Source organism: Camelus bactrianus, chromosome 3, assembly GCF_048773025.1.
Source record: "Camelus bactrianus isolate YW-2024 breed Bactrian camel chromosome 3, ASM4877302v1, whole genome shotgun sequence".
Taxonomy (NCBI): Eukaryota; Metazoa; Chordata; class Mammalia; order Artiodactyla; family Camelidae; genus Camelus; species Camelus bactrianus.
In genome coordinates this window covers 97,923,707-97,950,710 of record NC_133541.1, presented here as the reverse complement: position 1 = coordinate 97,950,710, position 27,004 = coordinate 97,923,707, and the positions used below count along the sequence as shown (strand labels likewise).

The 27,004-nt window shown below is 35.9% G+C and overlaps 3 protein-coding genes across 9 annotated transcripts in view; 1 reads left to right on the top strand and 2 right to left on the bottom strand.

Moving 5' to 3' along the window:
• Positions 1–1,591, bottom strand: part of PKD2L2 (polycystin 2 like 2, transient receptor potential cation channel) — a 29,880-nt gene extending 28,289 nt beyond the window's left edge. Inside the window, exons 1-2 of the mRNA XM_045507797.2 lie at positions 1,561–1,591; positions 742–840 (exon numbers count right to left, since the gene is read on the bottom strand). Coding sequence (XP_045363753.1) covers positions 742–840; positions 1,561–1,591 — 130 coding nt within the window. The remainder of the gene's footprint in view (positions 1–741; positions 841–1,560) is intronic.
• A 119-nt stretch (positions 1,592–1,710) lies between these two features.
• KLHL3 (kelch like family member 3) overlaps positions 1,711–27,004 on the top strand; it is a 238,159-nt gene continuing 212,865 nt past the window's right edge. For 3 of the 6 annotated variants that reach the window (XM_045507715.2, XM_045507713.2, XM_074360723.1), the window contains exons 1-2: positions 1,763–1,953; positions 25,562–25,721. In XM_045507715.2, coding sequence (XP_045363671.1) covers positions 1,881–1,953; positions 25,562–25,721 — 233 coding nt within the window. In that variant the 5' untranslated portion in view covers positions 1,763–1,880. Of the gene's footprint in view, positions 1,954–6,309; positions 6,448–25,561; positions 25,722–27,004 lie in introns of those variants that run through there. The other 3 variants (XM_045507716.2, XM_045507714.2, XM_074360726.1) reach the window with 3 other exon arrangements.
• MYOT (myotilin) lies at positions 2,954–18,656 on the bottom strand. Of its 2 annotated transcripts, none has more exons than XM_010971663.3 (10): positions 18,499–18,656; positions 15,556–16,113; positions 11,451–11,625; positions 10,489–10,593; positions 8,089–8,138; positions 7,353–7,485; positions 6,117–6,324; positions 4,421–4,586; positions 3,804–3,937; positions 2,954–3,583 (listed from the first exon to the last, which is right to left on the bottom strand). In XM_010971663.3, exons 2-10 carry the CDS (start codon positions 15,909–15,911, stop codon positions 3,411–3,413), a joined length of 1,500 nt encoding a protein of 499 aa, XP_010969965.1. In that variant the 5' UTR covers positions 15,912–16,113; positions 18,499–18,656; the 3' UTR covers positions 2,954–3,410. The 2 variants fall into 2 exon arrangements, with proteins under 2 accessions (XP_010969965.1, XP_045363675.1); XM_045507719.2 differs by having other exon boundaries at positions 8,089–8,135.

The window sequence follows — 27,004 nt, the reverse complement described above, 5'->3', positions numbered from 1 at the left end:
TATGTTCTGTAATAAGCATTTAAAAACCAACCTAAGATATCTTAATTTATAAGATTGTCTGTAGCTGTCTTTTTAATCAAGATCTGACTCAAGCTCATCCCTATAATACTAATTAGTTAACAGATACATAACTGCCACTATGTTTGCTGTACCAACGGAAGTCTGGCCACTGAGCTTACATCTAATGTATGTTGGGTGCAGTAAAGACAAAATGCTCTTTAGTACCGATTAAGTCAATGCCCACAGATAGGAGGAATGCAAGCTGAGATATTTTCTGGTCTTCCCTAAAGATCTGCATTGATTCATACCTTCTGTTATTCAGTACTACCATATTTTACTATTAACTCTGCAACAGGCCAGGGAAAAGAATAAAGCAGACACCAAGATTAACTTCTTTAGCCTCATTTGTAGTTTGACCTATGAAACTAAAGTTAAGCTAATGTATCTGTATGGCTGTAAAAGAAATCAAGAATTGGCAACTCAAGGGAATAATTATATTCAAGATAGAACTGCCAATGTTGACTATGAAAGCTTTTTATTACATCTGTGACCTAAAGTTTTGCCCCTTAAGAAATGGAAATAGTGTCAGTCTAAATGAATTTAAGATAATGTCTAAAATGTGTCACTTTTTGAGAGGTTCCAGAAGTCTGAAAGCCTATGGTTTTATAAAGTCTCTATGTTTTACTTTTCATCTCCACTTAACTTATTTGAAACAGCGTCTTCATCTACATGTGTACTTACATATACATAAGTTTATTAAGAAAATAAAGTAGAGTAACAACTCCTGAAGTGTGGTACTAACTTCTCCTTCCTTTCTGTAATGCAGCTGTTTCGGAGTTCCTATGAGATATAAAACAAAATTTTTCCTTACTTTATTCTATAATTCATAATGTATATAAATAACGATGGAGAAACACCGGCGCTTTTTAGCTGTTTACACTGTGTGAAAGAAAGTTCCAATGGCTTCTGGTTACCGTTTAACTCTCAGTTTTATGGGGGAGGAATAATTACTAACATTTCCCATGGTAACAGTGGGCAATCATTTTATGGCTGTATACTAATGAATTTTAGAACACGGTTATTTCCTCACCAGTCTTGTTTTAAATTTAAAGAGAAAAATACAAAGCAAACAACCCCCCCACCCCCCGTCTCCATCTATGCCTAAACGTTTTCTCCTCGCGGCAACACTGCTTCTCCGGATGGCTGGCTCCTGCGGGATGGTGGAAAAAGGAGTCGGCCTGGGGTTCTGCTAAGGCCATGACTCCCTACATCAACAAAGGCCTTCCAAGGCCAGCCTAGCGAAAGTCATTGTACAGCATATGACAGCACCCAGCTCCAGCTTCGGGCAAGGGGCGAGATGTCCCCTCAGGGCTTCAGTTTTCCTGTCTGTGAAATGGGACCACCTTCCCTCGCCGCTTCTCAAGGGGAAGCTGTCAGAGGTAACCGTGCTGGAAGTCATCTCTCTCACATGGATACAAATGGGACTTCAGAACTCCCTGCTGGGTATTTGGTATTGTCAGACCGGCCAAGCCCCGCCCACTCCCTAGGGACACCCCTCACCGCCTCTGTGCCACCTGGACGCCTCAGCCATGGCGGACTTGGACCACAACGCCAGTTCCACCGCCCCGGGCCGGCAGCGGCTGCGCGATAGTCTCGCGGCGCGCGCCGTAGCTCATGCGCCTGCGCGAGACCTCCAGCTTCAGGAGGGGCGCGCGAGGCTCTAGAAGATACCAGCGCGCGTGCGCACTGAGGGCGCGCTGGAGGGGGCACCGCCTGAGGGCTGACGAGGAGTTGCGGCGCTTGTCTCCTGCGGAGGACCGACTAGGGCAAACCTGTTTTGAGCCTGGGGTTAGTCATAAAAATCGTCGAAATTAATTATAATGGGCCACTCTTTCTTGACTAGTCTTAACATTTTATTGGCTTTTTTAGTCTTCATACCGCCCCTTTCTGAAGGTAGGTGTTTTGTCATCTTAGGTCTGAAGAAACACGCGCTAAGAGGGTAAATGAGTGAAGTCCATGGCCCGTGGGGCAGGGTCTGCTGGAAGGGTGGGGACTCACATCTGGCCCAGAAGCTTTGCAAAGATGAGAAGGTTTGTAAACCAGCTATAGGAAAGGCCAGACAAATTTGGCTGTAAATTAAGGCATCCTCAAGCTCTCCAGGTTGTGGGACAGGAGGGAGTCTCAAGTTAGTAAAAAGACAAATAAAAAGGAATTCAGTGGAAGGCCCCAGGGCAGCCAGCAAAGAACCTCAAGCTGTTTTGGAAATAAAAGAAATGAAGTCACTTTTTTTATTTCTCTGAAAGAAATGTAGAGTGATGTTGATAAATGCTGTTTTATGTCATAAAAAGGAAAACTAGGTCACATGGCAGTGAGAGTCAAAGACTACCAATGATAAAAGGAACGGGAGAGGTCTAGCAGAAGAGAGACCTGAGAAAAAGAAAGGGCTACTGGCCTAGCTTAAGAATAGCTTAATACAAAGATTTGCCCTTTCCTGTATTTGGACTCTCTGAGTCCAGCAAAATTATGCTTTCTAAAGTAATAGGTTATCTGAACTAGAAATGTAGGAGGAAAAAAACCCCAAAATATAGGTATTCAAATATACATTAAATTTAAGAATTAAGCAGATGACCGCAGACTCTTCTTAATCCATTGAACTCAGTAGACTCAAAGATCTTGAAGAATTAGAAGCCTATTTGGTTAAAACAAAAATCACAATTTCAGGAGAGATTCCATCATTGTGGTTGTCTTTGAAGTGCAAACCGTGGAAAGTCTAGTACAGTTTCAGGAGGAATTAATTGAGCTGTAAGTGAACTTTACCAAGACAAGCTCTTCTACAGTATAATACTGTTGTTCTTTTGAAACTCGTTATGCATAGGTTTTGTGGAGTGTCATTTAATATATACAAACCAGAAGTTTTATCTTAAAGATCTAGACTTTTGTGAAGAGAAGACAGTCTGTTTTAAATGTTTGAAATTTTATTCTCTTTTGGCATAAAACTAAGGAACACTCAGATAATCTATACCATGTTAGTATTCCTATCAGAGAAAACGGGTAAAACAGTATTTAGAAAGCAGTACCAGTAAATCTCATTAAGCATTAGATGTATTTTAAAAGTTGACATTAATTTATAACCTGTAATTGTTAAATGTGTATGACTTCAATGTTAAAATCCCACATTTTAAGATAGTCTTCTACAGTTACAAACCCAGATTTTCTGTAGACTTTGAAAACCAGAGAAGTAAATAGAATGTGCAAGAGTCAAAGGGTAAATATTATATATATATATATATTAGTTACATTACCTAATTAAAGCCATAATCTGTTAATACAGCTATGGATTTATTTCAGAAATTTAATTGAATAGATTACTAATAGTGTAGTGGTTGTGTTTTACAATGTTGGTGAAGTTATTAAAGTTCTTCACTTTCATAGAGTCCAGACTGAGCTGCCAGACGCTGAAACTCTCCCTCAGGGTTAAATGCTTGTTTCACATTCAGACCTCTCCCATTAAGTGCTAAATATTTGCTGAAAGTTGGTCGGACACGTAACTGCTTAGGAGCTGGAAGAGTTTGGTTTGGACGGGCTGAAATAGATCAAATAAAAGTTAATTTAGAAAATCTGTTCTAAACAAATGAGTTGCACTAGGTAGTGGTTATCAGATAGGAGAAGGAAGAAAAACTGATTATGTATGCAGAGAATCCCTCAGATTTTATACTATGCTGAGATTTATGTTTCTTATTAAGTCTTCCTGGTTAAGTTCTCTGTACACTTGATATAACACTTTTTTTAACAGTGTGACATACCTGTAACATCTAATCTTGTGTTACATGTGGTCACTCCAGCTTCATTAACTGCAGACACAGTATACCACCCAGCATCTTTCTTGTTTACATCTTTTATCAGTAAAGTAACTCTTCCAGAGTTATCATGATATAAACTGAAAAAAAGCAAAAAGTCAAAGTATAGGAATTACCTGTGAGAATTTATTTATGATGCCTCTGACCTTCAGAGTCAGACTAATAAGAGGAAACAAAAAGCATTTGGAATTTCTGAAGCTGTATCTAGTCATTAACAAATAGCTCTTGATTTTCTTGAATTAAAAATCCACCCCCAGTCTTATTTATATCATCTGTTTCCTTGAGCCATCTTCTTTTATTGTTAGTAAAAAGTTAAATCCTAGCCTACTTGAGCCCTTAAATTTCTGATTAGTGGGATCTGGCTTAATGAGGTTTGTTATATTTCTATATATATGAATTTAAAGTGAAATATAGTTGATTTACAATATTGTGTTAGTTTCATCTACATGTTTTTAAAATTAGACAAATTGAGGTCACAAATGCATGCCCTTTTTAATATATTTCAAAGTATAACTGGATTCACCCAAGTAAATTATAGTTAAGTCTAGAAATACTTATCCTACCTTATTCGATCAGTGTTGAAGTGTACCATTTCATTATTTCTTTTCCAGAAAAGCTTTGGTGGAGGTATAGCAGAGATTTGGCATTCTAGCTTCACTGAGTCTCCCTCAAAAACTTTTTTACTCTGTGGTTTGTAGATGAACATTGGTGCTCTCCTATGTTCTTTTGCTACATATTAATAAAAAATTCACATATTTGAAATACAAAAATATTAAGTCAAACCAAGGTATTATGAAATTTGTATGTTGAGATAAAAGTTTTAAAAAGTACTAACAAATAGGATTGAAAGCTTTATATTTCAGCTTTACTTAAAATAACATATAATACTCTTGTGTATTGTATACTTTTTAGAGTTCTAAAACAGTAATGTAATGATACACTGAATTTATAACCATGTTTCATTCAAAGAATTTAAATCATATTCTCATTATCTCAGCTATAGGGAGGGAGCATGAGTGGTGGAAAGAGTACCAACAGTTTGGGTTCAAATTCTCTGTTTACCCTACCAGCTGTGACAAATAGGGAAAAATTTTGTTTAGTTTTCCTGAGGCTCAGTTTTGTCTCTTGTAAAATGATACCCAAGTAATGGTGACTGCTCTGCTCACCACAGCACAAAATTATTGTGAGGATCAATTGTGATAATGAATGAAGAAGCACTTTGTAAACTATAAAATAATATACAAATGTCAGTAATTATTGTGTCTTTTCTTCAAATAGCTGAGCGAAAAGAACTGATACTATAATACTATAACCCTAGCTTTTCTAAGGAGATTATAAGGAAATTGGATGGATGCCTGCAAAGGTCAATTTCAGCTCTAACATTATAGTGTTTCTGAAGCTATTGGCACGAAAAGGATTTGCCCTAAACTTAATCACTTGAATTGTGTGTGTGTTTTTTTAAATTCCCAGATCACTAGTTTTTCCCTTAAACTGAGATCCCTTATTATACCATAGAATAATCTTAATGATTTTTCATTGATCTGGGTAGAATACAAACTTAGGATTGTCCATCCTTTAACAGTGAATTATGGCAAAATATCTCTTATGTAATATCATGGTTTAAGTCACTACAAATGTGATATATTTAAAGCACTTAAATTGTAATATTTTAATACAGGACATCAGTTTTATGAGAACTGCCTTAGTAAAGACAAACTTGAGACATGAGTTTTGCCATACTTGTTTTCTAAAGCGAGTAGGCATGTTTTGTTGTCGTGATTAGAGACTAGTTTCCTACTAAAGAGAACATAGTCTAAGGCTAAAATTTGGCATTTATTCTTCAGTTTTAAACTATGCATGATTATAACAATTCTGTAAAAATGTGAGTCACATTGATTATTTTAGGGTATAGACCAGAGAAATGTTTAGACTAACATTTTTCATTTTAGGGCCCTTTAATCATATCTACAAATATCATATATCTAGAAATGTATCTAGAATATACTACCTTCTTTGGTCAGTCTGAAATTGTACCTTTATTTTTTTCCAGAAAAGCTTTGGTGGTAGATCTGTTATTCTAGTTTCACTGAGTTTCCCTCAAGAACACCGACCCCTACACACCATGGCTTTTACTTAAAATTGGTGTTCTAATGGGTTGTATAGTATAGACATTCACCTTAAATATAAAATCCTTTGGACTTTTCTTTTTTAATTCTACAGGATTTTAAGGCGCTCTCTCATATCTCTTTGAAAGCTTACCCATGACGTCCAGCTGCACAGTAAAGGTGGCTTCTCCTGCTCTGTTCTTGGCAACACATGCATAAGCCCCTGCATCTGAAGTTCTGACCACTTCAAAGATGAGTGAATGAAAACCCTTCTCAGACACTATCATTTTGTGAAAATCATCTGATTGAACTGGTCTTCCATTGAGATACCATGACACATCAGGAGCTGGGAGTCCACTCACCTAGAAATGAAAACCCAAGGAGATGACAGAATTTTAAATTACAGATTACTGGAACCCATTTGTCCATTTATGAATTTTAACAATTCAGTATCTGAGTGAAAATGCAAAGCAAGAGCTTAAAAGGTATTTTCTTTCAATAATTTTTAACAAAATAGTGGAAATTAAAACTTAAAATTAATATAATATTTTCAGACTACCTCAAACCATGTCTACCTCTTTGGTATACAACCTCAGATCTCTTAATCACCATATTAAAGACATTAATTAATGTTATATTGGGCTCCACAAGGAATATGGAAGTCATACGGCTTTTCTGGCTAATGATAACTGCACATGAAGTCCCAGAGGCACATGTATATGAGGCTTGCTGATTTAAAGAATAACCTTTCCAAAACAGAGTGTTCTTGAGCCGTAGTTTTGGTGTATAAATGGCAGTTCAAGTGTTTTTGTATATGTCTTAACAATGAAATCCGTACACTGACTTTCATTCATGAGGAATCTGAAAAAACATTTTATAAGAAAAATTTCTCCAAAATGAGGATAATAAAAATGTAGGTGTTTATAAAAAGTTATTTTAGCCTGAAGAATTCTTCTAGGCCAAGAGAGAGGAGGGTCACTTGAATTTCTTAAGGGATAAGGATTAAAGAAACATTCTACCTTATAAATCCTGTTATGATAGCTTTACTTATATAGAGTATTTATTAGGTGGTAGGCACTGTTGTGAGTACTGTGTACCTGCTAACTCAGTTAATCCTCACACAGCTTTATGAGGTAGGCCCATTTGTCATTCCCATTTTACAGGTGAGACAGAAGCATAGAGATGTTAAATGACTTGTCTAAGGTTACAAAGCTGGAAAGGGGCAAAGCCAGGATTCTAACCCAGATAAACTTAGCTCCAGAATTTGTGTTCTTATCCATAATGTTTGTCAAGCTGTGTAGCAAGTTATAAAGAGGAGGAGGAGATTTTTTTTCAAAACTTAGTATCTCGCTGTTAATTTTTCTCCAGTATTTTTGAACTTTTTTCTTACTTTGAAGTCCATTCTGCAGAATCTTCCTTCTTCAATTGACATGTTCTCTGGCACCTGGATGAAACGAGGCGGGTAAAATTTCTCCTGGATTGCATCTTGATCGTTCACGTCTCCCCTTGAAGATGATCTACTTCTACAAAAATATTTTAATAGTGACTATGCAGGAGAGTTGTCATTGCTCTTCCTTTCACACAAATACAGTTTAGCCATCAAATTTGAAACCTCAGCGTCTATACTGTTTGATCTGATAGTGTCGTAACAATGGCACGAGGCTGCAGAGCTATATTTAGCTGTGGCATATTTGAGGATTATTAGAAATAGTAGCAATTTAGAAACATCTGGTACAAATTATACATCCTTGTTTCTTTTTTACAGTGCCATGAATTGATAAAGAAACTGATCTCTTAAAATGCAGAGTAGTACCCCGTGGACAGTTCTTGTCACATGCAAAGATTGTATAATTAGAATTGAGTTTCCATTGTCATGAGAAAGTTGTTCAACATGGAAACATGGTCCTGGCTTACTTGACCAAAACATTTAAAAAAATTTTCACTGAGATAGTTCTGATAATTAACATAAATATTTTGATCATCAACTTGGACATTAGAAAATTCACATTGTTTTTTATAAAAGGTATGTAGGAAGGTTGACGGTTCTATAAATACAATGTTTTTTAAGCTGAAAACATTTTAGGTAGCGAAATATGTATTTCTTTAAAATTAAAAAAGAATTTTACCTTACTTGTGATGTAGGAACTTGGAGTCGAGCATGTTCTGAATGATGCTGCTTGAAATTAAAACAAAGTGATAAAATAAACATGCTGTTGTTAGCTTGAAATGAAGCAGAATTAAGTAGTTGTAGTTGAAAGGAACATTTTCTCTGTTGGCTGTATTTGTACTGTCATGGTTAGTTCTACTTAGTTAGCTGTTAAGCATTTAAAATATAGTGCACTAACTTTCTAATACTCTAGCAAGAAATCACCAGAATTGAGACTCTTCAGCAGATATGATTTATGAATAGTAGCTTGACTTTGAATTGACACTGCCTCATTTTTTAGATGACTATTTTATGACAAAAGATGGTGAGTCCCCTTGGTGTATTTGAAATGGGAGCACATAGTACAGATTGTCCTTTGGTAAAACAGGAATAGTCATGAAGTCACTTGTGTTGGCAGTAGATACAGGGTATTATGCCTACTGCTCAAAAGTGGCACCAACAGCAGTAAACACATATTAGACTGGAAAATACTTCTCTTTTTAGCTCATGGCACTAAATCCAATGGACACTGTGGAAGCTATGTGTAGAGCTATGAAAAGCCTTTGAAAAACAGTATTAATTACTTCCTGCTTAATAAGTGTGTATTTAATTTAAGCAACTGTCTTTTAGGATTTATATCTGAGCACCAGAAAATTATTTCTATTTGAGAATAAAATCAGGAATTGATGAATATTATTATAGAATTAATTATTTAGTTCCTATTTTGCATATTTCATTGTGCTTGGCATAGTGAGAGATAGAAGTGGAAAATATAGTCCCTACCCAGATATCTGAAAAATGGCTGTATAGCAACACAGCATATCAGTACAAATAATTTATTTTGGGATTAACATGTTTAATGTATATTGTAATTTTAAAACAAAATTCTTACAACTATAACAATTTTTGGCTAGCCTTAAGTGTCTCTAAGCAAAATGTCAAAACAATTCAGTGATCAAACAAATCAGTGAATTTTTTGGTAAAGAATAAGAATACTCCACTTAAACTCAAAATATCTATATTAAGTTTTTGATTTTGTCCTATAGTAATTTGAGTCTGTATGTATTCATATTCATAGATGTGATATGTCAGTTACATGTAGTTTGATGACATTTTGTATTTAAGTAGAATGTTTGAAGTGTACCCAAAAAATGTAAGACTTTTCTGATTTCATAATATGTTTTGCTACTCTACCTTTTCTTGGTACCGTCACCTTTGTTTTAAAGTTCTTAAAGAGTAAATGAGAAAAACAACACGTCTTTGCCCTTGAAATCATACACTTTGAATTTATAAGATAAACCATCATCAACATAATATTACTTTGGATTATTTCTACTAACAGGGTTAGGTTTGTGTCTTACTCTTGCTGTAATCTCCTGTACCAACTCCAGAACCCAGCACACAGTAGGTGCTTCATATAAATAAGTTGAATAAATGAATGTATGAACTGTTTAGTAGCCAAAAGAGATTTAAATTCTGTTTTCAGATTCTAGTTACTTGTTTTACTAGCAAGTCTGCTCCATTTTTTTTAGGTCTACTCAGATTTAACAGAAACAAAATCATTTTTTTCAGCTTCCTATACTTTAAGGGATTGGAATTCTTGAATGCTCATCCCTTTGGTTCTCTTTGGTTCCCAGTTTCTTGTGGACTTTTTGAAGGAATGAGAGGTAACTACAGAAGGAAGGCAGAAGGCGCAAGACCAGTTCAGTCTGCCTCTCCAGCCGTACATTTTTCTTTGAAGTTAAGTTGTTAAAATGCAGTTGGTCAGGAACAAGCCTGTGGGATATTCACTTTATGTCCTCCATACAGTTAGTTAATTCCTTCTTGGAAAGGATGCTTTTGTTATCCTGGAGCCATTACTCATAAGGTTTTTGTTGTTTGTTTTGTTTTAGTTTTAATAAGAAACATTTTTAAATACAGGAATATGACAAAAGGAACTGGATGTTTTTATTAGTACACGAGTATATTTTAAAATGTTGCAATGATTAACAGCTTATGAGAAAAGATTATAATTACTTTGGTTTAGAGTTTTAACTTCTTTCCTGTTAAAAATTTACAACTCATTAATTCTCTGTCCTTGCAGACATTGTAGAAAAAGTCCGAGGTCTGACTGACCCCTAAATGTTCAGTTGAAGAGTGACACCGTTAGCCTTCTGCTGTTTTGTCTTTGTAACATTTCACACGCAGATACTAGAACCACCAGAAAATGGGATAACGTTAAAAATTTTATGTATGTATTCAGCCCATTATGGCCTCTTCTTTTTATATCCAATGGAGCATGGAATTGATTGACTTTTGCTTCAAATGCTATTTATAAGGTTTGGGAAAGCAGGAATTTAAAAATCACACAAAAGAAAAGTGCTCCAGTTAGATAATTTACCTGTGGTGAATCTTGTGCCTCACTGTCATTTTGAGCTTGAAACACAGCAGCTGCATTCTGTGGTCCTAGTAATCTGCGAGCCATCTTCTCCTCATATGTTAGCCGCTTTAATGAAATAAGTCATAAAGGAGACAGTAGTGAGATTTAATAAAAGTTATTTGTATAGCTTTACCCTAAAACCACCAAGAATTATACCAAAGAAGTATACTTCTGTCTATTGAATGATACTGTGTTTTAAAAAAATCATCTTATTTCATTCAAAACATTTCCTTTCATTCTAGTACCACTTCCCTCACCTGTAATATTTGTTGTTTTCTTTTTTCTCCTAGGAAAGGCAAGCATAATCACCTGCAAATAGAGCTCTTCCAAATAAAGGGAAATTCTTTTACTTCCTCCTTGTTTTGCATGTTCCTGTTGGCTCTGTCTTTGAATATAGTACTGTATGTCCTCACATTCAGAAATAACTTTTATTAAATGAACACAATATTTTATTTACTAACTTCTGAGTAAAAGCAGTGCAACTGGTATGTTAAAGGTATTTGGATTAAAGGCATATAGTACTGTTTCAAAGATCAGTGGCTAATATAATGTGCATACTAAGAATTATAGCTATCTTTCTGTCTATAATGTACACCAAAGTACCTGAAGAAGTCAGGTTGACAGCATTTCCCATTAGTTGATCATCATACATAGTTTATGGGAGAGTAAAGCTTAAAGGAAAATTTTACTTAAATCATTCATACTGATTTTTTTTCATTTGCTTCAGTCTCTTACTAATGAAAACCAAGAGGGGATTTCATGCAGAGAAATATGGAATAGGGTCCACATATTCTTTCCTTTTAGATGATTCTATCCCTTTTTGATTGTATGGACATAGATCTGTGAGACAGAAATAACTTTCTTACTGAAATTAGATTTTATACTTTTATTGGCTTTTTGTACAAAATAAACATCTTGCTCACTTGGTTTCCATTATGAAGAAGGCTGTCCTTGCATTTTAGCTTTCTCTCCAAATCTTGAATCAGAGCTTCTTTTGATCCTTGTATTTCATGGTCAGGAGTCCTCGGTGTGGGCTTAGCATTTGCACTTTGGGATGGCTTAGCAGTTACAGGTTGGCCAACTGAGGGTTGTTGATAGCTTTAAAAAGAAAAAAAGATTTAAAAAAAAAGATCTTTAAAGTAAGATGTGGTGTCTAAAATAGAATTTGCCACATTTTGTCAGTCACCTTTAGGTAGGTTGACTTTACCACTTAGAACTGCTGGTGTTATTAAAACACCAGTTGCCCTAATAACAGTCAAGAAAGATTTTATAAGAATGGTTACCAGCTGGGTTTTTTGTTTGTTTGTTTTTGTCTTGGCAAATGAAAATTAAGTGGCAGGAGAAACAATTTAGACATAAGGAGGATGTTGAAGATTGTCCCTAGAGAAGTGGGAGTAAGTCTAGTTACTAGCAGCTTGACAGCTGTCCCAGGCTTCCAGTTGAATTTCATAAGTTTGACTTATGGGTGGATAGCAAGCAGTGGTGTGCTGGAACCGACTCATATGGGTTCAAGAGAGCTGATTTTTAGCATCTCCTCCCAGCTCCCTTTGATCTCATGTTGATAGTTTGAAATTGGTGGTGATGGGAGTATCTACAGGGAAACTGATAAACACCACAAATCATGGCTCCTTTCTCCAGAGCTAATTGTTAAACAATTACCAGCATAACCACTGGTATTTAGTGGTTTGAGTGGAGTCTACAGTTTACATAGTCTCTCACTTTCCTCCTAATTTCCAATTCCTGTCAATTTCATATTTAGATAATCCAAGTGTGGCACTGTATAACAACTACTACAGTAATGATGGTGTATTCAACATTGCTAAAGTAATTTTTAGAGAAAGAAATGGATGATTAGAGGACGAAAGGAATATAAACATAGAAATAAGGGAGTTTGGGGAAAAAAGGAAATACGAATGAATGGCAGTTGAAGAGTTCGATTTAAATCCATATTTCAGATTCTGATCCTAAATTTTCTTCCAAGAGGTACTTGCTCACTTCCAGAGTTTCCCTGCTGATTCTGATAGAGGGCAGGGATGGTATTTAGGGATTCCTGTGTATTTCTAGATCTGTTAGGTAGCTCACACTTTTCACAGTGCTTTATTCAGATTTTGCCTAGTTTATTTCCTTAGGTCTGTACAAGTGCTAGCTTTTATCTGTTTAATATGGGAAAACTGGCCCTACCCTCAATGACTATTTTGCCATTACCATAATAAATGTTCTCCAGTTTTCCAGGTGAGGCAGCCTTGGTCTGTTCTTTGACGTTTTCCTGTTCAGAAATTCTCAAGGATTGTTAAAAGAACTTGTAAACTAAGTGGCTCTGAGTGGAGCTAGAGTTTTAATTTTTGCAGGCTTTGGGGGACTTAGTAATCTCTAGATTGTAAATATACTGAAGAAAAAATGATGTTTTACTACTCAGTGTTGTATTATTTACATCTGTTAACACAAAGCCTGTGTATAGGGGATACTATAAGTTGAAGGAATGCATATGTTTTATTGTATTCAAGATGCTCTATATTGAAAGTTGATTATATACATTTTCCCTCTTAACATTTCAGTTTTTCAAGATTGTCTATATCAGTCCTTAACTGAAGTCTGGTTTGTTCAATTAAGTAAATAGCCAAACCAAATGAGGTGTTTTAAATAAATAAAGAGGTGTTTTTGTTTTAAGATAGAATTCCTAGGTCAGAGGTAAAATTCCTGTGGTTTTCCTATTTCTTTAACTGTATGAAGTTATACTAGCTTTTTTTTTTTTTTTTGAGCTAGCCTACCGTCTTTTTAAAAGTCATACATGTTTGGTAAAGTGAATTAGCATTAAATAATTCTGTTGTCAGACTGTCATAATATAATATATATGAGGAATCCTGAAGACCTGTCAAAACCAAGCTTGAGAACCATTGATATATGTATAACCTCAGTCACTTTATTCACTGAATACCCCCATTATTACCAGGTGTAAATGTTAGGACTTGATATCTGTTCATAATTAGAAACTAAAGTTATACTTGCACACTGCTTTATAGGGTTTTTTCTTCCTGTCATTAATCATCCAAATCCTTACTTTGTTACAGATCAGAAAACTGAGTCACCAAGCAGGTAAGGTAAACTTGCTGAATGTCACACAGCAAGCTTTTTGAAAGGAATAATTAGAATTAAAGAGTTCCCCTAAATTTGTAGTCTGTGGTTTTATCAACTGAATAAAACATTTGCTTAAGGGTTTTCTACTGATGAAAAGCTAAATAAAGCTTTCAAACTTCTCTAGGTCAAAATCCAAGGGATTATTTTAGAAGACAGGGCAAACTTAAGCCCATCATAACAATGAGGGAGTTGTGCACAAATGTTCAAAGGGCCATAGCTTTCCATCCTGTGCAGCTGGGCACTGAATGGGTATCAAATGGCTGTGGGAAGATTAAAAGAGTTATCTATGGTTGCTGAAAATGGAACATCTAAAGCTGGATCTTTGATCTCTGGTTTTGTGGTCCTCCAATGCTTTTATTTCTTAACTTCTCCATTTTTGCCTTTCTTCCTCTAAGTTCTGTGCAAAGAGCTGGGTACATGGTTGAGGCTCACTAATATTTATTTGATGGCTTTCATTTCTGGGCAGGAATTTGAAATAGGATTAAAAGACTTTACTAGGGAAAAATATTATAGTCCAAAAAGATTATTTTAGATTTGAACATGCACATACAGGAAACTTAGAAGTAACTGAAAGCTAGATGGAAAAAGATGGTCTGGGTGTTACCAAGAAAAATTTACAATGTGTGATAATGGGTACAATGGGGATTTGGGAGGGAAGAGAAAGAGAGGGCTCTTAATTCTTGAAGACATCTTTTTAAAACATTAGGCCAAACCTATGAGAATTGAGTTTTTGTAGATCAAAAATCATTTACTATCAGCCCTTTCAAATGGTTCAACCTAGTATCTGTCAGGTTCTAACAAATGATTTTGGCTTTCCTGGTTTTTATTTTTTAAAATATATTGAAAAACTTTCTTTGCAAGTGGAATTACTGTAGTTTATTTAACTAGGTTTCCAGAGTTGTCACCAACAATACTCTAGAAAAATTAGCCTCTAGAGAAGACTAAGAGAAATTAGCAAGAATTTCAACAAATCTGTTGATAAGCCTTCAACTAACAGAACATATTCCATCAGACAGTTTTTCAGATGCCTCTGATTTAATTCTCTGATGTTCTAGCCAGCCAAGGAATAGGAAAACTGATAGCCCAAAGTTTGCATAAGCAACAAGTATTCAGTTCATGTTTTAAAAAAAGCACAACCACTATGTCCTTCATATCAGGTTCTCCTAGGACAGTTTTAGGGCTGTGGAAATAGTACATGCTTGCATAAGGCTGCAGGTATTCTTCCTTTTATGTAGATCAGTCCAACCAGTTTGAACAAAGTGTGATTTTAATTACCAAAGGAAACCTTAAGGTCATGGGCCTTTATCTATTCAAGACTTTCTCCTTCAGATCATAGGGAAAATTCATACATGTTAGTGTCTGAATCCCATATTTTCTTCTTAGCCAAGTGGATATTCAGGATCAGAGGGGAGAATGGATAGGAAGAAAGGACTAAGACTGAGAAGAAACTTAATAGCCTCTGCTTATGTGAGAGGAAATCCTATCTGAAGAAGAGCAGACAGGTGTTCATCTTAGCTAAGCCCAGAAACAGCAATTTACAGCATGAAGAACTTAACTTAGAGCTAGGGAAATAGTTCATTTATTGAGTATGTTAGAAATCCTTTTTTTTTTTTTAAGATGGAATATAATAGGTAAGTAATTGTATGGGGTAATAGGTAATTTGGGTTCAACTCAGCCTGGACATTGGAGAAAGGGTCAAATGACTTCTTATTGCCAGGACCTTGGTTAAGGTGTTCTAGGAGAAATGGAATGAGACCTGGAGGTCACATTGCCTTTTTCGATTGTGAAGAATGAAGTACATAACCCGTCCCCTCACCCCATACAAGCTCACTATATATACAGTTATATCCTTACTTATATATACATATATACATATTTTAAAAGCTTACTTACTTGGAGTCCACAGTGGAGGGGATTTTACTGCTGCTGTAATCAGGCTGTGATGGTAATATGGAGCTGAGAAAGCTGGCTGGGGACTGGTTGTAAGTGGCTGTAACCCTTTGGCCTGGGTTGGAGCCAGCAAGCTGCTGGGGAGAAGCAGGGAAAGCAGAGGAGGACATAGTGATGTGAGAGCTCACTGTTGAGGAGGCAGAAAATCTTTGCTCTGTGCACTGGCGGGGCTGGATGACAATGGAAGACTGTTTGGTCTGGCTAGAGTAGCTGGAGGTTTCCGGTCCTGGAGGCTGCAGTCTGGAGCCACATGGATTTTGGGGTTGGATGAAGTGTTTTGGACGTTCGTAGTTAAACATGCTTAGCTGGTTTATGGAAGTTGCAGGCAACTTATTATTTGCTCCTGGAGGGGTAGGGTCCTGAATCTGGGGCTGCAAGCCTGGAATTACAGAAGGTTGCAGTGAATCAGAAGCAACCTTGGTCTGTCCCTCCTTGTTGAGATCCTGGGAATATTGTGCTCGTGGCTTTGATGGAGTGGCCTTCTCTTGAAGAATATTGTTCCTTCAAAAGGAGAAAATGATTCAGTTACAATATCTGTGTAAAAAACAGTGCTGTTTATTCAATACCTTTAGGAGTTTATATGCTTTTTTTTTTTTTTTTTGAGCTTATGTGCTTTCAAGGTCACCTCAAGGTGGAACTTTCCTGGCTTCTAGACTTCCCATTCCTTTTTCTGTTGCCTTTGCACAATGACTTTTCCCTTGAGCATAAGAAAAAAAGGATTCATTAGTGTGTGTTTGCCTCTGGGTGATTCTTAAAGCATGCCAGGGGCTTCAAGATACAGGAACACAAATTTGAGTTTGCCAAGTGGTTATTTATGACAAGAAAATCTGTGATGTTGCTCTGTGATAATTTTATGGTTTCATGTTTAGCTTTTGCCCAGAGGCTACAGTTTCATTAAACTACAGAGAGTTCATGATTTAAAATTATTAGCAGTTAAATATATAATATGTCAGCTTCCATCCAGTAGAGATTCTTCCCCTTGCTCATCAGAATTGATGAACAGCTGTTCTGATACACCAATTAATTCATGCCCTGGTGATCTATGATGAATGACGCAGTGAATTAAGGGGAGCAATATGCCTCTTTTGTAAAGAACATTACATTAATATCCATATTTGCTCCTTCACCCTTTTACAATTTCACAAGTTTGAGTAAACATCTATACTTCACTGTTGTCATGTGATATTCTCTTAGTTTGACTTATTATTTTTGCCTGTTTAATATGTATTTTAGATTAATTCTGAAATTGTTTTAGTTCCTATATTATTTTTTCTTTTGAAATAGCAAGCAGGATATACAGAAGGAAGTAAGGCAGCTATGATAAGTTAGCCTGTACTTTACCAAGAAAAGATGAGTGTCATTTCCTTACTTAGTTCTGCATCGATGCTCCTGACTTCCTACAGTTGATCCCCATTTGTCCTTAGATGAATCACTTGCCACTAAAATCAACCTTGAAGGAATATATTTGCCTCTGATTTCTTCCATTAGTATGGTAAATCTGAGCAGGACTATATGTAGACATTACACACTAAGACTAGCCCCATAAATTACTGTAATGTTGATTCTGTCTTTATTTAAAATATCAGGTAATTTAGTACAAAATACATGTAGTTTGTTTCATACAGTATAAACTAACACTGAGATGATGATAAAATCAAACTTTTAAGTAACAAAATTATTCAAATTTTGTCATCAGTAAAGCAAAATTTTATAATTAATTTCCTATCTTGAGGAAATATCATTTTTAATAAAGAATTTCCAAACCAAACAACTTCATCCTATGGTTGTGCATGTAGTTTAAATTAAAATTAGCAGTTTTAGGAAAGAACAAAAATACAACTAAATAGCCAAGAGAAAGTTCTGTTGAAAAAGGCACTTAAAAAGTCATACATTCCTTATTTTCGAGTTTATGAACACAGCACATTCAACTAGAGTGCATTTTAGTAATTAACTGTATTAGGCCTTAAATTATTGGAGAAAAACATCCAGAAGGAGGCTTTAATTAGATATTCTCAAGAAAAAAAAGACTCTATTTCAAGGCAAGTAGTTTTTTAGTTATGGGTTTATTTATTCCATTGCAGAATTGAATCCAGAGTTTGGTTTTAAGTTACTTTTTGGGCAGGTAGATTATTCAGATTCATTTCAAACAGTAAGGAATAAACTGTTTAACAAATATCCGGTAGGTGTTTTTCAAAAAGTTCCCTATTTTTCTTTATGTGTATTTTTAGAACGTCAGCTATCTTGTACATTTTGGTATCAGCTTGTGTAGTTAGCAATTACTATTATTTTAAAAAATTAATTAAAAATATTTTCTTTTAAAAGTTTCATTTTATTCATATCACAACAAAATTTTATACAGATGTTTATACAGGTAGCTCTGAAAGGCTTTTCTTTATGTTTGTAATTACTGTTCAATAATCAAGTCTATAATCAATTCTATTATATGACAGTATTGTTTTATTCCAAATAGTGTTAAATAAAATTCAAAGAGTTTACTAATAAAATACTGTTAAGTCTTCTATTTAGAAAACGCTTAACCTTTTTTTCCTATCTCTTAATATAGCTCAGGCTTGCATAAAAAAACAGGGTATTTTGAAGCTGTAGGACATCACCACTATTACAGTCAGACCAAGTGTCCCTTTTCAAAGAAAAATGATTTTAAAATAATGACATAGTGATCTTTCCTTCTACCCTTTCTATAATTCCTTTGCGTTTCAGTGGAATAATTGGTCACATTCTCTTCAAATCTTTGTATAATACCATTATGATGTGGTTTTCAAACTTTTTATCTGAAGATCCCCTTTTACATATTCCTCTGATTTAGACAAAAAAAACAAAAACAAAAACAAAACCCTAAACTGTAGCAGGAATAAAGAAGGGACTTACCCGAGTTCCAGAGGGTGCCAGTTGGGTTTAACCTACTGCTAAAGGGAAGGAAGAGGCATCCTCTTCCCTCACAGGCTAGTCTAGTAGCTCTGTGCTTAGTATTATAGCACCACTGACTTTTATCAGCTGCCAAACAGTGACATCTGATGTGCTTGCCTGTCCATCTACCTATGCTGGCATGTCAAAGTAAGAGTCCACGATCTAAACAATATCTCAGATGTCTTAGTGATATTTAAGGAGTGGGATTACTTGAGCTTCTCTTACAGGGCTCTTTATTTTAGATGCGAATTTTGACTATGAGTTTAGCAAGCTCATGTAGGGAGAAGAGCAGTGAATTGGGAAATGGGAAGAAGTGTAAAGAAAACTCAATTTCTTTTTTGTGGTGGGGATTTTGAATTTTCCCTGTTGAAGAAAGGACTAAAAGGGAACTAGTGTTCTAAGACTGACATTCTACCCAGTAAGACCTCCAGAAATAAACCCAGTGATGGGTGGGCTCCAGATTGATTTGTATTGGATAGTTGTTCATCTGAAGGCCGTGTTTTTTTCTCTTGCCAAATAGGAGTCGAGGTAGAGTGGGGTTCATACAGTTTGTTACAAGAGAAAGAGTGTGTCTGGGCAAAGGCAGGAGAGCAGGGTGAAGGAGTCATGTCACTGGGAAGGTGGGGTAGTGGAAAAAAATGATTTGGTTTCTTTAGCAAGTTCTCTGAATGAGATTTGCCTCCTAGACCTTATGCTTTTATTCTAAAAGAGCTTTGAAACACTAAACAAGCAGTCTATACAATTAGGGCTCTGTACTGGTAAACTTCTATATCTCCTTTGCTCCTTACAGTTACACAGTTTCGTTTCTCTTTTCACTCAGGAGACCTTCTTGGTATTTAGGTTTCCATTTTTATGTAGGGAAGCAAATAATTACAGAGGAAGAAACATTCAAATCAACAAGAGGTGGTGGAAAGGGGTAGGTAACTTGAGAATCAGTCCCATCGAGTGGAATTCTCCCTATTTAATGGCTTCAGCTTTGATATGCTTCTGTTGTTTAAAGCGTAACTATTTATTCCCCTCCCTCCTGGGTACCCCAGTCCTGGTTTAATTACTGTGTACATTAGGGTCCAATGAATCGGTGTTTGAGCATATATGAGCCATTTAAAATTCTTCACAGCTGACCATTCTTCCTTTGGCGTTCAGAGAAGGTTTGATAACTGCCACCTGGGCATGCAGCCATTCCTTAGCAGAAAAGACATACTTGGCTTGATGAGTAGGCGTTTGTCTACAAAGTCTTATTTCAGGAATCTGCTAAAATGTTTCTCCACATCTGCTTACTGTTATTTCACATTCCATTAATAGGGACAAAGCCTTTCAATCCAAATTAGAGAGACTTAAAATGTAAATGCAAGTGACAATAACAATAACAAGAATAACTGGCACATACAGCATTTACTATGAGTCAGGCCCTATTCTAGGCACTTTAAATGTCGTATATGTGACTGTTATTTGGTTCTTCCCAGGAACAGGGTTTGATTGAGATATACCTTACCAGCCAAGTAGGGAAGATGCCTAGGACAAATTTAAATTCCCAATTTTGCATTGGGCAGATTCTAAATGCTCTATAGTTGAGGAAGAACTTTAGTTTTATTTAGTCTTTATCCTTTAAGCTTAGCCTCTTCTTTCCCACGGGCCTTTGTAAGCTACAATGTCCAGCACAGAGTGGTAGCTGCATGGTACATCTAGGCTAAGGTTCTTGCTACAATTAGGGGATCAAGGGATGGTTCAGTAGGAAAGGTAAGTAAGTAAGATATTTTTTAATGACATCATTCTCAGAAGTTAAGGATATATATATTCAGTAATCTACTATGAATCTTTTTTATACCTTTTAATGTTTGGTTTGCATTTTTGAAATGGTATTTTGTGTTTCTTCACAAATATGGCTGTTTGAATGGCTTAGTTGCTTATTTGAGAAGAATCATCCTAAAACTGAAAGAATTAAGATCGGTGAACCCTATTCCAGCCTGCTCCCAAAGGCAACTTTTTCCATTTCTTTAAATTATGAGTACAGGCCTCTGGTAAATCATTCTAATGCCTAACGAAATGTAGGTAACTTCCTACTATCTCAGATGTTTCCTACTGAAACATTTCCTGCTGCATATCCAGGGAATTCCTTCTTGTCCCATCATCAGTAGAAGGGTAGCTATTTTAACTGTCACTCACTAGTCCCTTCTTCATACATAGTCCTTGTATTTTAAAATGTGAAGTGTATAGCAGTTGTGAAAGTGGTACTGTGAGCATCTTCTAAGGTCAGAGGTCAGATATGTCTGTTGACGGTAATTTCTGCCGTATTGACTGAGAAGGAAACTATCATATTGAGTATGAAAGGACTAAAGAGAGAAGAATGTTTTATTTATTTTTCAGGTTATGCATGGTTCACTACGATTACTGAAGTTCTGCATAGACATATAGCAAAAGGGAATCCCACTGTAGCACTCATAGTTTGAAATATCCATTCTTGCACTTGACTCAATCATATTCTTCTCAAGCAAGAAATAATAATGGACACTCCACTGGGTTTGGAGTCAAACAGTAAAAATGATAACATTAATTTGGTTAATGTTCTACAACTTTCTAGACACATTAACCTTTTTATTATCTATTTTGGAGACCTAAGTGTGAGTGCCCACTCTACCACATACTTGCTGTGTAACCTTAGACAAGTTGCTTAAACTCTCTGAACTGTAATAATTAACTGAAAAATAACTTTAATAATTAATAAAAAATAAAAAAACTGTTTTACTAACCTAAATCAGGTTGCTGAGAGACTCAAATGAAACAGGAAATCATATAATGGACTACTATGTGACATAATATATCTCCTCAACTAGGTTAAATTTTTTTCTGAGGGAGAGACTCTTTATTACTTACCTTGCCTAGGACAATGTAGCTCATAGTAGACATTCGGTAAAAACTTCTTAAACTTTCATGGAACTTTTACTGGATAATTTCCCCCACAAATGATTTTGTTAATGAAAATGATGGTAATTGCATAGAAAAGATACTATATTGTAAATTCAAGGTCTTTTTAAGTCCTCAATGCTCACTACTAAACATAGGTACTCATGGAGGAAAATTTTGGATGAGTGTTGGCTATTTTCCCAAGGCAAGTGTAGTGCAGAAATTGACAAAACTCATAGAATGTTCTTAATAAATGTCTGTTGAATAAATTGCAGTCTTACTTATTTTCCCACACACCCATTCTTCCTTGACCCCACAAGGAGTCTTTATTTGTAGGAGTAGTTACTTCTTAGGCAACTAGAGATCCCATAAGCTAAAGGGGTTCCAGGGGACCAACTGAGAAATCACCGTCATGGGGTGTTATTGGAGATACACTGATCCTGATAAAAAAGCAATGCAGTGAAGTAATAGCTACTATTTTTGAATTCCTACTGTGTACTTCACATACATTGTTCTAGGTCTGTTAGTCTCCCAAGTCCAAACTTTCCCTTTCTGCCTTCATTGCAAGAAACGTTGAAGAAGTACCTATCCCAAGGTCGTGGAAGCATGAAGAACCAGCCCTCAATAATATGAGCCAGTCATCTACAGTTTTTGTCATTTGTAGCATAAGGAACATCAGATAGATGACCTTTGATTCTGTCCATCTCTAACTTGATGTATTTCTCTCACTTAATAAACCCAAATAGTACTCACAAAATCTAAAAAGAGATTCCAGTACCTTCGTATTTTGTTACTAACAGAGGCTACATTTAGTTGTCCTAGGTAAGTGGTCAAGAAGACCGGTTAAGTTTTATTAAAGATATTGAGCCTAAAGGTAACTTTAGGCTGGTGAAATATTTAGTGGATTGTGTTAGATAAAAGAAAAAATTTAAATGACTTTTGAAGTATCAACGTGCAGGTTTTAAAAAAAATCAGTATTTTTGTTTGTGGTTTGTGTTTGGGAAGTAGGGATGGTGGTGGATGGTGTTTTAAACATAGCCTGATTGGCAGAGCCACTCTACTGTATTATCTTTCCGTTTATACGTTTGTTCTCTAAATGCAAGGACAATTCTGTCTATATTCCAAGACTGACTAAGAAAAAAACCTCTATCACAAAATGTTTTACATATTTATATTGAGGTAACACACTGAATTCTATTTTGGGAAAAGATTCCACTTCTTCAAAATCTTTTGCCATTTCATCATTGCTGATTTTTGTTTTCAGTAAGTCTCTGTATCAAACCCTTAAATGTGGATCTAAGCACATAACTTACTATTTCGGCCCTGGTAAAATGCATGATGGAATGTAATAGAGAAATGACAGAAATAAAGTGCTTCTTCTCAGAATGCAAGCTCTCTGAGGCAGGAGCTTTGTCCTGTTCACTGTTCTATCTATAGAACCAAGAGCAATTGTTGAATGAGCGAATGTTAGGTCTGTCTGCCCTTACCATTGTGGTGGTAGCTCACAGGAATTTTCATTGATGGTGCAAAAATCTTCCTTTGGAACGTCGATCTCATGTTCAGTGTGACTGGCTGTTTCAGGAAGAGTTGGCATAAGGTTTATTGAGGTATTGTCTGGAGTTTTGTCCTTTGTGTAGCTGTCACTGCTCCAGGGAAAGGAGGCCAGTTTTGGGGAAAATTTCCTCCTGTGTAACTTTGGAGAACTCTCTGATTTCTCCACTTCCTTTCCTTCTGGAAAATATAATTAGTCACCAGGTCAAATAGAAATAGAGAATATTCTTCTTGGCTCAGAGGTGAATTTGAGCAGGGCGATCCTGAGGAATAATTACCTGGGGAAACAGAGAGTCTTGCTGTGGAGACTGCAGTCCCAGCCTCATTTTCTGCAATACACTTAAATTCCCCAGAGTCTTCAGGAAATGCTTCTGTGATAATCAAGGTACAGACTTCCTCTGGAAAGGGAAGAGATTCAACTTGACCAGAGTACTTGAATGCCCCATATTAACAAACAAACAGTGTGGGAGGATGTCAGGGAGAGTAGGCGCTAGGAATAAATAGGGTATTCCTGAGATTTAAAAAAAAAATCCATCTGATTAGATTTTTGTCATTGAGTGGGCTCATAAAGATAAATCTTAAAAATACAACCTAAAATAATCCCAGCATGGTGCCTATCACCTGCTTCTTAGGCACATCTGTCTTCTCTACTTGGCTATGAGTTTCTTGAAAGCAGGGATTATACTTTATTCCTCGACTTGCATATTTCTGTAAGCTTGAGGGGTTAGCATAAAGGAACCATAGAAAGATTTTTCTGAACTGACCTAAAAATTATCATTGCCATGGTAATTAGACCTAATGTTAGTACAATGATGGCCACTGTGTGATGGGCAGAACACCTACATTCAGTGTGGATGTTTGATGTCAGGACACTTCCTTACTGCCTCTGTGTATAGCTCACAAGGCACCAATAATACACCAAGTGGAATTAGAGGAAGAACGCATGCCCTGAGGGCATGGAAGGGCCAAGAATGGAACCTGGCCGTACCCTGTCTATAGTAAATACATGTTGAATGAATGAATGAATGAACAAATACAGTGATAAATTCCAATTATCTTGCTGCTTCTGTTGTGTCAGTTCAAGAGTTGGCATAAGGTAGCCTCAAAACTCCTCCAGAAGGCAAAAGTAATGTAGCAGACAAAGTCTTCTAATGCTAAATTTGATTTAATTATTATTATCAAGATGCTGAAAAATTGTGCTTACCAGGAATGGGTGATAAACAAGCTTCTGAAAGATAAAAGAAGAGAATAGAGAGAGAATTTAAATGACAATTTAGTTGGGAGAAGCGACCATGTATATATGAGAAATAACTTGAAGCAAATACAACGTTGACAGTAATTTTGAGTCAGATGATAAATTCTGTAGAAACTCAGAAAAGGTGCATAATAGAATGAACACTTGGCAGGGTGCTAGAAAAACTGTGTTTCAGTTCTGTTCTACCATTAAATTGCTCTGTGATTTTGTAAAAATTACTTCTCTGGGCCTTAGTTCTTCATGTCTAACATGAAGGTAAGACTATATAACATCTCTTCTCTGAGTGAGAACTGTTGCTGAAACACTAATCCTAAGGAGGTCTCTTTCTCCTGAGAAAATCCTTTTCTTTTAATCTAATTAAAATTGAATATTACATTATAAAAATACTATAGAATTCCTGTAAAAAAATACACAAAAGGTTAATAGTCTTCTCTGGGTGGTGAGAATATTAGTAATTTTATATTTATTCTTTTTTATAATATATTTTTCTAGATTTATTATAATAAATTTATATTCCTTTAGTTTCAGAAAATGCAAGTAATGTAATTTTGAAACTAACATCATATTGTGTAATAGAGATATTTCTTCCTAAATGTGATGTGCAAATGTTCAGTTGTTTTGAATTAATATTTAAGTGGATATATTTTCTTTGCTTGGTGTAAGAACTATCTTGGTCTTGAACCTGGGCTGCAGTGTTTATTAGCTTTGTGACCTTTGGCAAGGTGTTAAGCATTTCTAATTTCAGTTTGCTTGCTTATAAAATGGAATTGATAACACATACCTCAAAATATTGATGTGAGGATGAAAAATTGTTTATATTTAAACTCAGTGTTTAGCATGAGGTAGGTCATCATACTTGTTACCCTTTTCCAAATTAATTATTTGGTAGGAAGCTGATACAACAAACTATTTAGAAAGTTATGCATCGGTTTCATTTGTTTTACTCTTTAAAAAATATGTTTATTCTCACATTTTTTCTTGTTTGTATGCCAAGAACTCATTAGGAAGATAATTAAGATTAATCTATGAAACTAATCTGGTATTTTTACAGCTATTAAAACTACTGATTCATCAAAACAAAACAGCTTTTTTTCTTTTTTGGTTGTTTATGTTGAGGAATCATTTAGATTTGAAATAACAATTGTTTCACAGTAGAAATTTCTGAACCTGTAACAAATCAGCTATTAAACATTAAAACATGAATTAGATTTCGGGGTTACTCGGAGTGAAAAGTAAATTGAAAATCTTATCACTGTACTTTTCCTCAGAATTCGGAAGTCGTCTGAGTCTGCTATCTGCTCTTTCTCTCTGTACCAGTGAACTTGAACTGTGGCTGTGGCCTGGACTCGACATTCAAACACGACAAACTGTCCTCTGGTTGTAGAGATGTCTTGAAGATGCTGAAGAACAAACGCAGAATTCACAGAATGGAAGAAACTGTTTCACCATATACAGCGGTTTGGGATGCCAGTTGCAGGTAAGTGTGCATGCATTTTCATAGTAAGTACTGACAACCGACTATACTTTAAAACAAGGAGCTTGCTGAGCATCTTTTGTGCTTTATAGTGTACATAAGTATATAACTTTACAGTTAGGTATAAGTTATTTTCATCTTAATTTCATGGAGTTATTTAGTGAGAAAGTTGTTATTTCCCCAGGAGCCATTTTTCACAATAGAAAACAGATTAGTTGGAAAGTCTTCACTTTGTTGTATTATTTTATTGAATACCTCATAGTCACAGATTTAATCTTTATTGTTGGTCAAGTAGCATGGGAAGTATTGTAATTTAAGAATTCTGAATCATGACTTAGAGGACTTGGGCCAAAATCTCAGCTCTGACATTAGCTGGTTAAAACCTGTCATAGGAACTTGGAAGACTCCTATACTTTGTGGAACTCAAGTTCTTTGTGCAATAGGGCTAGCAGAATGTTCAGTGTACTTGAGGGTTTGAAGGTCATGTCAGAGAAGTAATCTGGAGACTTTCTTTTAAAAATGAAGAGTTATATTGATATATAAAAAGTATTTATTAACAATAGCTAGTGCAGTCTCATAATGCATACATGAATGGGTGGCATTTGTGGTAAATTTACCCCTTAAATCCTATTTTCCCTCCTCTCCTATTCCCAGCTCCAGGGTCCTCTAGAATGTAGAGTTAAATTTCAGATTGTAACTTGGTCCTCAGACCAGAGAGGGTCTGAGGTCCTTCTGTCAGATGAGACCTAGTTAGGACTTAATGACCACCAGCCCAGCCTTTGAGCCTGATGCCCAGTCAGGGCTGCATATCATGGGGAAAGGAATGCAGAAGAGGAGACATGGAAATAATAGACGCATGTGCTTCATAGCATCTGCTTAAAGTGAGCTTCCAGAATTGATAGTCTTAATCTTAATGACATTGTTTCCTGTGCCTCCCATCCTGTATCTGGTATAGTTTAAGACCCTGCCCTGCTTTTCATACCTTGGACTAGCAATGAGCAATAGTTTTGGTTCTGCAAGGTTTGGAAACTGGAGGACAGAGAGCCCAGAGAAGATAACAGCCTTGGCTTGCTTTAACCAGCTGATTGAATCCTGCTATTTCCAGTGGGTAAGAGAGAAGGCTTTTCAATCCTGCTCTCTGACTGTGACCCAAGCAGGAAATAGACATGGCTTTGCTCATTGACTTCTTCAGAAGAGCATCTTATACCAGTTAAGAGAATCTGATGAATCTTGAGGTCAGGCAGAGCATAGTCTGCTTGGAAAGGATAGTCTAAGCACTGCCTTCC